Source organism: Urtica dioica, chromosome 6 (genome assembly GCF_054948205.1).
Source record: "Urtica dioica subsp. dioica isolate 48M chromosome 6, U.dioica_male_clone48M_v1_H2, whole genome shotgun sequence".
Lineage (NCBI taxonomy): Eukaryota > Viridiplantae > Streptophyta > Magnoliopsida > Rosales > Urticaceae > Urtica > Urtica dioica.
In genome coordinates, this window is record NC_142761.1 from 33,153,773 (window position 1) to 33,168,649 (window position 14,877).

At 41.4% G+C, this 14,877-nt stretch overlaps 2 protein-coding genes across 2 annotated transcripts; one reads left to right on the forward strand and one right to left on the reverse strand.

The window, feature by feature from the left end:
• Positions 1-1,934: 1,934 nt before the first annotated feature.
• Positions 1,935-3,986, reverse strand: LOC149393713 (uncharacterized). Its single transcript, XM_089618127.1, has one exon. It carries the CDS (start codon positions 3,984-3,986, stop codon positions 1,935-1,937), a length of 2,052 nt encoding a protein of 683 aa, XP_089474253.1.
• A 5,147-nt stretch (positions 3,987-9,133) lies between these two features.
• On the forward strand, positions 9,134-11,933 carry LOC149393714 (cyanate hydratase-like). The gene is made up of 5 exons (XM_089616300.1): positions 9,134-9,278; positions 9,569-9,844; positions 10,367-10,438; positions 10,520-10,628; positions 11,667-11,933. The coding sequence occupies exons 2-5, from the start codon at positions 9,573-9,575 to the stop codon at positions 11,697-11,699; spliced, it is 486 nt and encodes a 161-aa protein (XP_089472426.1). The 5' UTR covers positions 9,134-9,278; positions 9,569-9,572; the 3' UTR covers positions 11,700-11,933.
• The last annotated feature ends 2,944 nt before the right edge of the window (positions 11,934-14,877 follow it).

Here is a 14,877-nt window from a genome sequence, read left to right on the forward strand (position 1 = left end):
GCTTCAAACAAAGAAAGAATGAATGAACGTTTCAACTTTATTATTAATGAATAAGCAATTACAAGCAAGAGTCTTCGTAAGACTATATGACATCAAATGTACATAAATAGACACTACTACTCTTCTTTTGGGCACCATTGACAACATCTTCGTCATTAAATAACGTATCGTGACGTGATCGGTGTAGACTACCACCTTGTTTCCGATGACGTACGGCCGGAACTTGTCGAAGGCAAACACCACGGCTAAGAGCTCCTTCTCGGTGGTGGTGTAGTTGAGTTGAGCTTCGTTGAGGGTTCGGCTTGCGTAGTAGATGGTGTGGAAGACATTGTCCTTCCTTTGACCGAGAACCGCTCCAACCGCGAAATCACTCGCGTCACACATCAACTCAAAGGGCAAGTCCCAATCCGGGGCGGTGATGATCGGGGCCGTGCTTAACATCTTCTTTAGAGTGTTGAAGGCTTCTAAACACTCCAAAGTGAAGACAAACTTCGCGTCCTTCTCGAGCAAGCCACAAAGACGCTTAGTGATCTTTGAAAAATCTTTGATGAAGCGCCTATAGAAACCCGCATGGCCGAGAAAGCTTCGAACTCCCTTCACCGATATTGGAGGAGGTAACTTAGAAATTGTCTCTATCTTGGCTCGGTCAACCTCCAATCCTTGCGCCGAGATTCGACGACCCAACACAATGCCTTCTTTCACCATAAAGTGACACTTCTCCCAATTTAGCACAAGGTTTGTCTCCACGCACCTCGCAAGCACCATGGACAAATGTTCAAGGCATTGGTCAAAATCGGAACCAAACACTGAGAAATCGTCCATGAATACCTCGATGGTACGCTCCACCATGTCGGAGAAGATCGCCATCATGCACCGTTGGAACGTCGCCGGTGCATTGCATAGTCCAAATGGCATTCTCCGGAAAGCAAACGTGCCATATGGACACGTGAAAGTGGTCTTCTCTTGATCTTCGGGGTCGATGGCGATTTGATTGTATCCGGAGTAGCCATCAAGGAAGCAATAATAGTTGTGGCCGGCGAGGCGGTCGAGCATTTGGTCGATGAAAGGCAACGGGAAGTGGTCCTTCCGGGTCGCATTGTTGAGCTTGCGATAATCCATGCAAATGCGGTGACCGGTCACCGTCCGAGTCGGAATGAGTTCGTTGTTAGAGTTCTTCATCACCGTTATGCCTCCTTTCTTTGGCACACATTGAACCGGACTCACCCAAGGGCTATCGGAGATGGCGTAAATGACTCCGGCGTCAAGCCACTTTAAAATTTCCTTTCTCACCACTTCTTTCATCGCCGGGTTAAGTCGCCGTTGATGCTCGACCGAGGGGCGGTGACCGTCTTCCATGTGGATTCGGTGCGTGCAATAGGATGAACTAATGCCCTTGATGTCGGACAAAGTCCATCCTATAGCGGTCTTGTGTCTTCGCAATACCTCCAAAAGTTTATTTTCCTCCGTCTTGCTCAAGTGCGCGGAAATGATCACCGGGAGTGTAGACTCATCTCCTAAGTAGGAGTATCGGAGATGTGATGGTAACTCCTTAAGCTCGAGCTCGGGTGCCTTCTCGATTGACGGAAGGACTCGTGGTGGTCTCTCCCCCAAACTCTCAAAGTACTTCTTCCGGTTAGGCTCAAAGCTATCCATGTACTTTGCCTCATCTAAAGCTTCACATTTCAACAAGTCATTAGAAAAATCCATTAAGTTTAGAAGGCATACCTCTAGTGAATCGGTGGATTGGTGAGCGTAGTCGTTGATGATGGAGTTACACATGTCGATGCGGAACACATCGTCGCTAGCTCGCGGGTATTTCACCGAGTTGAAGACGTTGAAATGAGCTTCTTCGCCATTGACCCGCAACTTCAATTCTCCTTTTTGCACATCGATGAGCGCACCGGCGGTCACTAAGAAAGGTCTCCCCAAAATGATTAGAATGTTCCGATCCTCCTCCATGTCGAGCACAATAAAGTCCCCGGGAGAATGAATTTATCCACCTTAACGAGTACGTTCTCAATCACTCCCCGCGGATACTTGATCGATCGGTCCGCCATTTGAAGCGTGATGCGAGTCGGTGCGATTTCCCCGATTCCTAGCTTGACGAAGACCGAGTACGGCATCAAGTTGATGCTATCTCCCAAGTCACAAAGCGCTCTCCCGAGATTCGAGCCTCCGATATCACAAGGGACGGTGAAACTCCCCGGATCTTTCAACTTCTTGGGTAGCCTCCGTTGGATAATCGCACTACACTCCTCGGTGAGAGTGATAGTGTCGCACTCTTCGCTTATCCGTCTCTTGTGGGTAATGATTTCCTTTAAGAACTTCGCATACTTTGGTATTTGCTCTATCGCTTCGGCAAATGGTATGTTGATTTCGAGTTTCTTGAAGATATCAAGAAACTTACCAAATTGCTTGTCGAGCTCGTTCTTCTTAAGGCGTTGAGGAAAAGGGACTTGAACGGGAACCTTGGTACTTAGTGGAGCGATCGGAAGCATTGTCGGTGAAGCTTGATCTGTCGGTGATGACTCGTCCACGTGTGCCTTTCCTCTCTTCTTCTCTTGACTCTCGGTCGAGTTGTTGGTCACATTACCACTTCTCAATGTAATGGCATTACATTGTGGTCGAGGATTGATATCGGTGTTGCTTGGAAGGGACCCTTGCGATCTCTCGCTCATGGCTTTAGCGAAGTGACCCATTTGAACTTCAAGAGTTCTTATTTGGGCCGAGTTGCTTTTGAGGGCCGCTTCTTGGCGTTCGAGTGCGGCCGTGGTGTTCGTCATGAACTTGGTGTTTTCAATTGCCATTTGGGCAATTAATTCTTCAAGATTCGGTCTCTTGTCTTGAGGAGGAGGATTATTCCGGTATTGAGAGCTCCCATGGTGTTGTTGATGGTGTTGTTGAGGCGGTGGGTGTTGATGATGTTGATGATGTGGTGGAAGGTATGGTTGTTGGTGTTGAGGTGGAGCCGGTTGCATTGCCACTTGGTCTTGAGGATTTCTCCATGAGAAGTTTGGATGATTGTTCCTCGCTCCCGTGTAATAATTCCCTGAGTTTTGGTAAGTGGGACGATTGTTGTGGTTTCCCACAAACTTAGACTCCTCTATCTCGCCACATTCGTCCGTCGGGTGAGGACCCGCACACAAACCACACTTGTGGTGAGATATCCCCACCGCCTTCGCCGTTTCTCTACCATGGACGGTCTTCGCGAGTTTGGCTACCTCAATTGTCAACGATTTGAGGAGCTCCATCTCCGGAGTTATCGGCTCTCTCGCGGCAATTCTCCTCTCGACCGGGCATTGGTCGTTCACTTGGGCCATCTTCTCGAGTAGTGCAAATGCATCGGTGGTGGTGTTGTCGAGAAGTGAGCCTCTCGATGCGGTGTTGACTCGGTCTTGAGTCGAGGCCGTAAGCCCGCTATAGAAGATTTGTAGCTGCACCCACTCCGCTATACCGTGGCCCGGACACTTCCGAATCATGTCCTTGAAGCGAGCCCACGCTTCGTAGAGGGACTCTCCGTCGAATTGTCCAAAGTTATGGATTTCGTTTCTCCTCCGGGTCATCTTCTCAAAAGTGAAGAATCGTGAGATGAACTTCGAGCACAATTCATCCCATGTGGTGATCGAACCCGGAGAAAGCGAGGATAACCACCCATGTGCACGGTCTCGGATGGAGAACGGGAAAAGTCGGAGACACACGGCTTCCTTGGACAAATGAGGGAGGTTGAACGTGTTGCAAATCCGCAAGAAATTGTTGATGTGGTCTTGCGGATCTTCGGAGGGGGAACCGGCGAATTGATTGTTTTGCACCATGTGAATGATCGAGGTTTTAATCTCGAAGTACGGGTTCCCTTCCATCTCCGGAATTCGTATCGCCGATTGATGCTCGTCAAAAGTGGGTTGACCATAATCGAGTATGGTTCTTCGTTCTTCCACTTGTTCTCCGTTTCGACGAGCACGATGTTGTGCTTCATTGTCTCCTTCCATGGCGGCTCGCCTTGCCTCCGCTCGGTTTCGTCGGCAAGTCCGTTCGATCTCATGATTGATAGGAATGAGCGGAGGGTTAAGTCGTCGCATGCACCTTTAAAACATATGAGGCACACAATAATAACAAGCAAACTCAAAAATTAAACTAGATAATTCAATCGAAAATAACCGTAGTCCCCGGCAACGGCGCCAAAAACTTAATGGGAATTTTCTTAACTAAAGAAAAATTCTACACGACGCAAGCGAACGTGTCGTCAAGTAATAGAATGCAAAAGCACGGATATCGATCCCACAAGTACTCTAGACTATTTCCGAAGCAAACTCACTAGCTTTCTTTTTCGAGTTATGGAAAATGAAAAATGGGGGTTTTTTTATTGTTTTGAGAACAAGATGAAATGTAAACAAAAGTGAAAACAATACTTAAACACAAGTTAAAAGGAAGGGGTACGATTTTGTTATTTCATCGAGTCGGTCGGTCAAGATACGATTCTAAGCTCGGGTTTAGAGTTGTAAAATTTAGTCTCAATCCCTCTTAAAACATTCACTAATCTCTCTCGAGTCTTTAGGAATCTAGCTACGTGTCGAACTTACACCTCTCGGTTTGGGTCCTACTAAAACACAAAACCGCATTTAGCCCGGGATTTCAATCAACTACATCTACCGCCTAGTCTTTCTATAGCTCTAGGAAGGTTAACGATGGGACGGGTAGAGCTCACTCGTTTATTACCTCTCGGTTTCTAAACTCGTCTAAGGTTCACTAATTAGTTAGCTACTCTAATTAGCGTTAACACACAACCCATACCCATAATATTTCACTCTCAACCCAACCATGAAGCACAAAATCTAATCTAAAGGTTTGACCAACCAACTCAACTACTCAACTACATCGCACCCCAAATCTACTTAGCTACTCATGATTAAGAATAAACAAAGTAAAATTGAAATAAGTAAAAGAAGTAAAACAATAAAGAAACAAGACATTGAATGCTAATCTCAACAACCAAATAAAGCTTTCATTAACTCAAACACTACTTCAATATTCCACTTAGATAAAACAATAAAGTAATCACAATATTTAATGCTCAATAGATAAAAGTAGTCAACACAAACTCAAATAGAATGCTTGAAAGCTTAAAATATGTTCAACAAAGCAATAAGTGGAGTGAATGAGTAAAGACAATAAATAAAAGAGAGAGAGTTAAGGATGAACAAATGGAGGTGATGAGGATGATGGAGGTTGTCACTTCTCCCTCTTCTTCTTCACTCCCAAGCTCAAGAACAAAAATGAGTGTTAAACCCTAACTTTCTCTCTCTCACTTTCTCTCTCTAGTTTTTAAAAGTAAAGTGTTCTATTCTATAGCTTTCTCTCTCTCCATTTCTCTCTCAAGGTTTCAAAACAAAAATAAAAAGTGTTCTATTCTAAAACCTTTTTCCCCTCTCACTTTGAATAAGTGTATAAGAGGGTTTAAGAGAGGTTTTCGGAGCAAATATGGACCCTTGGATGAGATCCAAGGGCCAGAAATGATTTAAAAGACGAGCTCCAAAATGCTGAAAAAGCAACTGGCGCGGCGCGCCACATAACAGGCGCGCCGCGCCACTCGTGAATTACTGAAGGCGCGCCGCGCCTCTCTTGCGCGTCGTCCGCTCGAGCTCTCGGTGTAAAATTTAAGCACCAGGGCGCGGCGCGCCAACCTTGAAACGTTGACTTCTTGTTTGACCGTCGTTGACTTTTGTTGACTTAACTTCAAAAGGCCATAACTGCCTCGATTTAGCTCCGATTCAGCCCGTTTTCGCACCACAGCCTTCTCTCACTCTCTTTATCCTGAAAACATCATAAAACTACAAAATAACATCAAAAACACTAAGAACAAGTTCCGATCCTTATCTAAGAGCCATAGATAAGTGTGAATGAATCTCACTTATCAGCGATGGCCGATTGACCATGCTTAGAGGCCGATCGGCCTTAGGTATTCAAGGAGGTCGGTGATCGGCCATGCTCGGGCCGATCGGCCTTGGTCTTCAAGGAGGTGGACAACCGGCCATGCTTTGAGGCCGATCGGCCATTGGGCGTCAAGGAGAAGGCCGCCTTGGGTCCTTGAGCGAGTCCGTCCGTACATGGTTTGTCGGATCGCGCCGTGATGGCCGAAGAGCGTCCGACTCGGTAAGCATAGTCCGTTATGACTGTTTTTCCCCAGTCGGTCTACGACAGGCTGACAACAATATATAAAGCAATATGTTTGTAATAACATTGTTTTTAAAATTAGAAGCAATTAGTGTAAAAAAAAAAAAAAAAAAAGCATCATGTTCATAAAGTATACTACTTGTACATTTTGTTTTTAAATAAATTAGAAAATAGTTAAATATGTATGTAGAACTTATGAATGAGTCAGAAGCAATCATTACTTTTGAGCCATTATTTTCATTGTTCTTATTCTACAAATAGTTGAAAAAAAATCACCATGACCGTTACAACATATACCTTACAAGCAAAATATATGCGCGTTGCTTCAAATTTCTTGATATATTTTGATATTAATAAATTAAGAGATATTAAAAATATTGTTTGTGGCCTTTATTTTCATATATTATATCAAATATGTAATTTAATTAATGGCATAAATGTAATTTCGACAGTGACATACATATACTTTTGCAACTTTAATAAGGCATAAATATTTGTAGAATGAAGTACTCCAATTTTATTCTACAGCCTCTCTCACATTATGGATTATGTGAGAGGGGCTGTAAATGATTGCTTTTAAACCATCATTGCTTTTAAACACTCCGTCTTTATTCTACAGTCCCTCTCACATTATTTCGAATTTGATTATGTGAGATTGGCTGTAAATTATTGCTTTTAAACCATTATTACTTTTAAATATTACTATTAAGAAGTAATAATTTTGCAACATATAATTAGTAATATTATGTTAGAGGAGCTGTAATTTCGAAAAATTAAATGGGAAGGTACTATATAATGAATAGTAATTTGTTAGAGAGTCTCCTCCCATTTATATATGTATAAAACTAAGCAAAATACCCGTGATTGTTGCGGTTTGGTTGATGTATTTTTATAATTCTATAAGATAATTCTATACCGGCAATAAATAATGGTATAAATGTAAATTCAAAAGTTACAAAGGGTATTTTCATCATTATACTATAGAATGAATAATGATTTTGTACTCTACTTTTTTAATAATAATAATAATAATAATAATAATAATAATAATAATAATAATAATAATAATAATAATAATAATAATAATAATAATAATAATAATAATAGTAATAATAAGGGTTATATAGTTATATAGTCACACGGCTATAGAGATTTTGGATTTGGCCAGCGTTTTGTTAATTTCCTGTTAATAGCCACAGCAACCTATTTACGACCTAATAAAATACCAAAATGTCCCCACATAATTCTCGCCCATTTACACACCAAATATTAAAAAATTTAAACCAAAATATTCTGCCATAACTACTCTCATTAATTCAAATTGAAAAAAAAAATCGGCCATAACTACTCCCACAAATTGAGGGAGCTTTTAAACTCCATTAATGCAAATATCTATACTCTCTCTTTATCTCTACAAAACCGATAAAAACAAAAATCAACGCTCTGCAATATCGGCCGACGCTCCACCCTATGCAACATCGGCTCCGACACTCGCCCACCCTCTGCAACATCGATCGACGCTCGTCGATGGTGACGGAAAATGGGCTGTGCCTATCGGATTGGATTGGTGGAGGGATTACATGATGTCTTGTATTATGATGTCCTTCATTTTTTTTTCTCTCATCTTCTTCTTCTTCTTCTTTTTCATCGGAATTTCTAGTTGTTTTGAGTGTATGAGATTTGTTTCATTAATTCTGAATTTGCAGAAATTTTGGTTCTGGTGAATTCTTATCCAGTATTGTACATACGACGTTGATTTACAGTTTTTACCAATTGTTTCATCGAAAAATGCATTGTAAATATGTAAATACAAAGATGATTTTTTCTCTCTTCTTCTTCTTCTTCTTTTTCTTCTTCTTCTTCTTCTTCTTCTTCTTCTTCTTCTTCTTCTTCTTCGGAATTGCTGGTGGTTTTGAGTGTATGAGATTTGTTTCAGTGATTGTGAATTTGCTGAGATTTTTGTTCTGGTGAATTCTTATCCAGTATTGTAAATACGACGTTAATTTATAGTTAACACCAATTGTTTCATCGTAAAATGCATTGTAAATACAAAGATGATTTACAGTATATTCGTGTAAATAAACTGAAAAAAATTTCTGAAAATATTTTGGACGTTCTAAAATTATGAAAACAAATAACAAATTATGGACGTTCTAAAATTCTAGAATTAAAAAACACGTTAAGAAATAATAAATTCTGAATGTAAAATTGGATCAAGAAAGATCTAGTCAAAATAAATAACAGATTTCCAATAAATGGAAAATATTCTCAAATTGTAATTTAATGTTATTTACCGAAATTAGAAAACAAATCAACAATAAAAATGCGCGGGAAACTTTCAAAATCTGCTAGAAAATTCAAATTTCAAATTTGAAAACTTCCCTATTCGGTTCCAATATTTTATTCAAAATTTTGAATTAAATAAGGGCAAAGATGTAAAACTAATTCAATTAATAAGCTGTCACGTAAGCAAGATGGCTATTTACGGAAAATTAACAAAAGGTTGGCTAAAATCAAATTACTAGTGTTTAAGATGGCTACGCAGCCAATTATTTGTAATAATAATAATAATAATTTTCTATACAGATTTAATCAGTAAATTGATGCGGCTGGTGTACTTATATATATTAGCTAAAAGGAACGTAAAAAATACTCATTGTGGAAATTTTGGGATATCGAGTTGACATCAGCAACTCGTATATTTTTTGATAGTTTTGTCATAATAACTCTATTGAGCTGACATAAAACCATTCGAATTATCGGAGTACTAGTGACGTTTTATGTCATTTATAATCTTTTATAAGATAATTTTTTACAACAATAAAAAAAGGCATATATTTACGCTGTTTTTTTTTACTGGTTAGAATAATGTTTAGTATTGTTGACGTTAAAAATGAACACCTGTAACGTATTTTACAGAAGTTTGATCACAAAATCGCATTTTATTATTTCTTTATGTGGAAAATCCTCCTTGACAGAGACAAAATTATGACTCACTATCTTCACTATATTCATTGTCATCTTCTTCTTTTACACTTTCATCGGTAACCAGAGGCCAAAACTCGCCGATCTACGTACAACTCTTCACACAGTGCTTCTGGCTCGTAAACGTAAGTCATATGAGCGTTACCACGATTCTAAAACCTACGTGCGTTGCATACGACAAAGATGAAACTTCAATGCTTTAATGATCCTCTTTTCGCTGTCCTGTGCTTTATTGTGTTTATTTCAGTCCTGTATATTGACCTAATCAATCCAGACTCGATTTTGCTCTCTTTATGACAATTTTCAAGCAGGAAGTCAAAATTGAGCTTCGCAATTGATGAATTTCACTGTCTGTCACAATTTTTGGGTATTGTTTGAAATCTACAAGTTCCTATGTGTTAATCTTCTGGTCTAGGAAAATGGATGCGCACAACAAAGCGCACGTGATCGCTCAACTGCAAGGCGTGAAGCAGAGTTCAGGCAAGTCCTACAATGAGATAGCAGAGGAGACCGGTCTGACAAATGTTTACGTTGCACAGCTTCTGAAACGCCAAGCTCGTCTCAATCCCGGGACCGCCTCGAAGCTTCGAGCTTCTCTGCCCGGACTCAGCGATGATCTTCTCAATCTTATGACGAAGCCTCCGATGAGGTCTTACGATCCTCATTTGATTCAAGATCCGACTGTTTATAGGTGATTTCAATTTGGGAATTCAGTATCTTTGTGTAGATGTCGATTCGTACTATCTTCTTTTCGCTTGGTCGTATCTTTTTGCCTGATGTTCTTAAGACATGAGCTTGGAAATGGTTGGTAACAAGTAAGATTTTGGAGTAAGCAAAAGAGTAAAGAGATTCCCTTCATCATGCTTGAGCCTCAACTCTGTTGTTTTTGTGGTATATTGGTACCTTTGATTATTTTGTGTCTTCTTTTTGAAGCTTTGGTAATACAAGTTTGGTGGTTTGTATTTTGTGCTTGTTAAATCTTGAAATGAAAATGGTTATCAAAAGTATCTAAAACAAGTCTACTGCTGGTGAGAAATAAGAACAGCTTTGGTGTACTTTGTAAGTGAGAAATCGTTTTTATTAGGCCGACACTTTCTTTTGTACTCCGTGTGCAAGAATGGAGGTACAGGTTTAGGATTAAGGATGTTTCAGTAATTTTATGAAGTAATAAACCTGTCTTTTAGATTTTCCAACGTTTGGAAAAATGTTGCAGGTTGAACGAAGCAATCATGCATTTTGGGGAGAGCATCAAGGAGATTATCAACGAAGAGTTTGGTGACGGCATGTGAGTGAATTTTGCAAGCCTTTTCAATTATTTACCCTCATCAGAATTTCAATTTGTTTTTGTAACTCTCTTATGTTATAGTATGTCAGCCATAGATTTCTACTGCTCGGTTGACAAGGCCAAAGGTGTTGATGGGAAAGATCGTGTTGTTGTGACTTTCGACGGGAAATATCTGCCTTACTCCGAGCAGGCAAGCCCAAACTCCTCTATTGTCTTGATATATGATCATATTTTAATTAGGTAAACATATGATTATTTATTATATTTTTAAATATTTAAAAGTTAACGGGATGGGTCCCGGGTAACCGTATATTACCCCGTACCCGGACCCGTTACAACCTAAACAGGTATTACCCGTTTACCCGAAAAGAACGGGTATTACCCGACCCGTTAAAATCATGTAACAGGAACGCACGTAACGGGCCAAATTCTCATCCCTACTTAAAAATAACGGTTTATTAGCTGATTATTTTATTTAAATGCCTAAAAAATCTGGATTCTAGTTCCATTTTTTTCTCTCATATTATGTCCTTTCAAATCAATTATAACATGTCATCACTCTCTTAATTATATTTTTCTGTTTAAAATAGGGTTGAAAAAGTGATAGCAAGTTATAATTTGATTGGATAAAACAGAGAAATGAGGGACAGAGGATCCGAGATTTTTTTTTCTTTCAAAAGGACTTATGAAGTAAGAGTTGTTCTCCTTCATAAAGCTCTGTGTAAAACCCAAAAAAAGCAAAATAAAATTAAAATTGAATGGAGTATAAGAGGGAAAAATCAATATTTTGTATTGTGTTTGGAGGTCATGAAAAATTAGAAGAAAAGAAGATGGAAAAGTAAGAAAGTAGACACAAATATAGTCCCCACATGTATGAATTTGGATGGATTATATTTTCCACTCTTCTTTTATTTTCTTTCCACCTAAACGGGATTCTATTTCTCCCTCCTATTTTTGGGTTCCAAATGCAAAATATCATGTAGCTTAATATCATTTTTTCAAGTGGGATTCTATTTTCCTTCCATCTTTTTTCTGGGTTCCAAATGCAAAATATCATGTAGCTTAATATCATTTTTTCAAGTGGGATTCTATTTTCCTTCAATCTTATTTTTTGGGTTCCCGAGGAATGTTTTATGTCAATTTTGCTTCTAAATTATGAAGTGGCTTGATATCATATAGCTTTTTAGGTCGTGGGCATGGCTAATATATTGCTACTCTTGATAAACAGAAATCGGAGCACATGGTTTCGAAGTCCAAATGAACTGAAGTGGGTGACTGTTCTTGTTCTAAACCTGTTTTATTCGAAGTTCTTGATATCCTAGATATATGAAATTTTTCGGTTTCTCAGCAGTTTGAATGGTAGGAATTTGGTTACAAGTCGTGTTAAGCAATGCCATTTCAACTGTATGAACAATCAAACATATGCCACCAATTTATAATGTATATCTGATAGGCAATGAACTAGTAGTAAAATAAAATCTTATCATTGCATATATTTTGGAGAATAGGTCTTCTTGTAAGTTGTAATGTTGTGTCTTTTGCAATTGTATTTTTTTTTTCAAGAACAGCATTTTTTTCAATCGTTTGGGCTCAACACAGCCGAAATTGGGCGTAATGTCACGACTTGTTTTTCCGCACGGTTCGTGACTCGTGGCGTTGCTTCCGTTGGACCATCTAGACTAGGAGGGTACGTGCTTCAGGCAGGTGTGTGCGAGACCCAGGATGGAAAGACCCTTTTGAGTTAGGAAGATCGACCCTGTTGAGTTTGGAGCACAAACTGGTCGAAAAATGGAGCCGTTCCCCTTATGAGCCCAAGGCAGGGCGAAACCAGCCGAAATGGTCCGTATGGAGAAGGCTGGCCCCGTGTGTAAGATTAACACCGAGCCTGCATGGTCTTCTAAAAGTAAGCCCATGAAAGGCGATGAATTCTCCTCAACGACCCCGTAGGCACTTCCGCCTACTCCGTATTCTCGGAGATCTCGTACTTTGTTTCGAAGATTATGTATCATGGTGACCACATCAAGACCGGTAGTCAGAGTAACTCCATGTTCGGGAGGAGTCACCTATCGCCTCTCATTAGACCCTTGACCCGTACGGCGGTTCCCGTTGGTTGGAGCCGTCGGAGGGCCGTTTGACCGAGAGCTTAGTCACTCTCTTAGGTCATCACCAGGCTCGTTGCGTTGGGCGATAAGATGATCCCTAAGATCTGGATTTGCTGCACGGAGGCGCAGGCTTCGTCTAAGACGCCGAGCTCTTAGCGTGCTCTGACTCTCCGCAACATTCTCCCTGTGATCAAGTCGGTCATGAGCCGAATGTCGGGAGTTTCCCTCTTGGGAGGCTCCAGGTGCATCCCTTGTCTTAGGTGAAGGGTCCGACGGACCGGCTTCATTCACGGCAGGGAGTCCCCCGTCCTTTGTGAGAGAAGTCTCGGTATCCTCCGAATCACCAACACCCTCGTAATCTGGGTCACGGTCGTGACTTCCCTCATTGAGGTTTTTGGGTTTCCCGTTCGGGATTATTGTGTTATGCATAGGTCGTTTTGTAACTAATCGGCTGTGGTACCTTTCATTCGTCGCCTTCAGTTGGCAGATATTCTCCTCCAACTCCATGATGCGGTCGTCCCGGCTATCTGGAGATGGAGATGGTGAGTGGATCGAGCTCTCTTCAGGGAGTGACTCTTCCTCACCATACGCTCGGGAGCGCAATAAATATTTTATGGTCCCGGTAGTGTTATCGAGGTTGTTAACGCCCTCAGAATGCGTGGGTGGTTGATTACTCATCTTTTCTCAAGTTCGAGAAAGTGGAATTTTCAGAAGAAAAGAAGAAGACGAATAGAATGGATTTCGGGCTGTGCAAGTCGGGAAGGCCCCTCATTCTAGCGCCAAAATGTTGTCGCACAAAAATAAACAACGATTTAAAGCTTCGGGTGGTTCGACCTAAGGCTGGACCAAGTGGTCGCACCCGAGCTAATGTGTGAACTCGAAAGTCTCGAGTTGAGGTTTCCTCCAGTCGGAAGTGCTCTCTGAAGAGAGAAAGGGGTGAAAGGGGGTGTGATTGCGCTTCTTGTGAGCTGTCTACGTACCCGCGTTGCGGGATCAAGTCAGAACGTAGTTCAAGGCGTATGTAACGTTGTATGAGGCACGAGTTTGGAGGGTGTGCACGACAAAGGAGACAGAGTGCGGAAGAGTCCTCGACGACGTATCAAAACTCTAGGATCGAGTGACCCGAGAGAGCATATGTGTTTTATCTCTTTTGGAGACGTGAGAGATTCACAGTGGAGAATTCTGGGCGCGTTGGACGCGTAGGGGATTTTCAGTGGAAAATCGTGGACGTGGCTTGTGCGTTGGACGCGTAGAGGATTTTCAGTAGAAAATCGTGGACGCGTCTTGTGCATTGGACGTGTAGGGAATTTTCGGTAGAAAATCCTATGAGTGGCTTGCGCTCTAGATTAAGTGCTCAATCAGAGGAAATTGTGCTTAGAAAGTCTCCGACAGCGTTTTAGAACTCTAAAAGCAAGTAATCTTGGAGAAGAATAAATGTGTCTCTCCCCCTCAATGAGAGGGGATATTTATAGTGAATGAGGAGGCCTATGAGGCCTTAGGGCCGCACCTCATGGAGCGGGGAGCAGGTCCCGGGCGTGCGCTCCTTGAAAAGGAGCGCGAGCATGGCTTCAAGGAGCGCGGCGCGCCATGCGCTGTGCGCGCCGCGCGCACGCTCTCTTTCAAATAGCACCCTTGTGCGCTCCTTTTGAAGGGCACGTCGAGCGTGTGCTCCTTTCGGGGAACGCGGGATGGCCACTCCATGCTCCATGTGGGAGCATGATCTTGGACTTTTTGGGCCGTTTGAATGGGCCTTAGCCGTTGTGGGCCTCAGCGGTCTTTGGTGACCCGGCCCGTTAGGTTTTCGGAGTTTGCGATTTCGTGCAAGTCGCACGAAACGGGAGAGACTCTACTCGAGGAATTAGGGTCAACACGAATACTCGTCAGTCGACTCGTGGACGCAAAATTCGACTCGATGAGCAAAGTTGACTCAAGGAGAAAGACTCGACTCGAGGAGCAAACATTATTGGAATAGATCAAGGATTTAAGAAAATATTATCGCTTCTAGCAAGCGGTGGAATATAAAAATTTCTTTAAAAACTCGTAAAACGATTTTACTACCTAGACAAAGTGCATGAGCGTATAATTTAAAAATTAAAAACTACTTTGAGTTTTCACTCAGTACCAACTTCGTTAGAAGCTTGATCGTTGTGAAGCATTTGGAAATGTTGAATCGCTCGTCTCCCCACTAAGATTGTCTCCCTCGAGTCTTCTTGTACCTATGAGTAACCACGATTGTTTCTACCACTAGAGTCTTTCGAGTATGGTTATGATTTAGTGTGTGGGCACTTTTAAACACTATGACTCAAGAACTTGTCTTGGAGCCAAAGAGCTAAAACA

What these genes read in the sequence shown, in the direction of transcription:
- LOC149393713 (XM_089618127.1), bottom strand. Translation starts at nt 3,986, where the DNA reads ATGGAAGGAGACAATGAAGCACAACATCGTGCTCGTCGAAACGGAGAA.
- LOC149393714 (XM_089616300.1), top strand. Translation starts at nt 9,573, where the DNA reads ATGGATGCGCACAACAAAGCGCACGTGATCGCTCAACTGCAAGGCGTG. An exon ending in CAAGATCCGACTGTTTATAG is followed by an intron (nt 9,845 to 10,366) that starts GTGATTTCAATT and finishes AAAATGTTGCAG; the next exon opens with GTTGAACGAAGCAATCATGC. An exon ending in ATCTGCCTTACTCCGAGCAG is followed by an intron (nt 10,629 to 11,666) that starts GCAAGCCCAAAC and finishes CTTGATAAACAG; the next exon opens with AAATCGGAGCACATGGTTTC.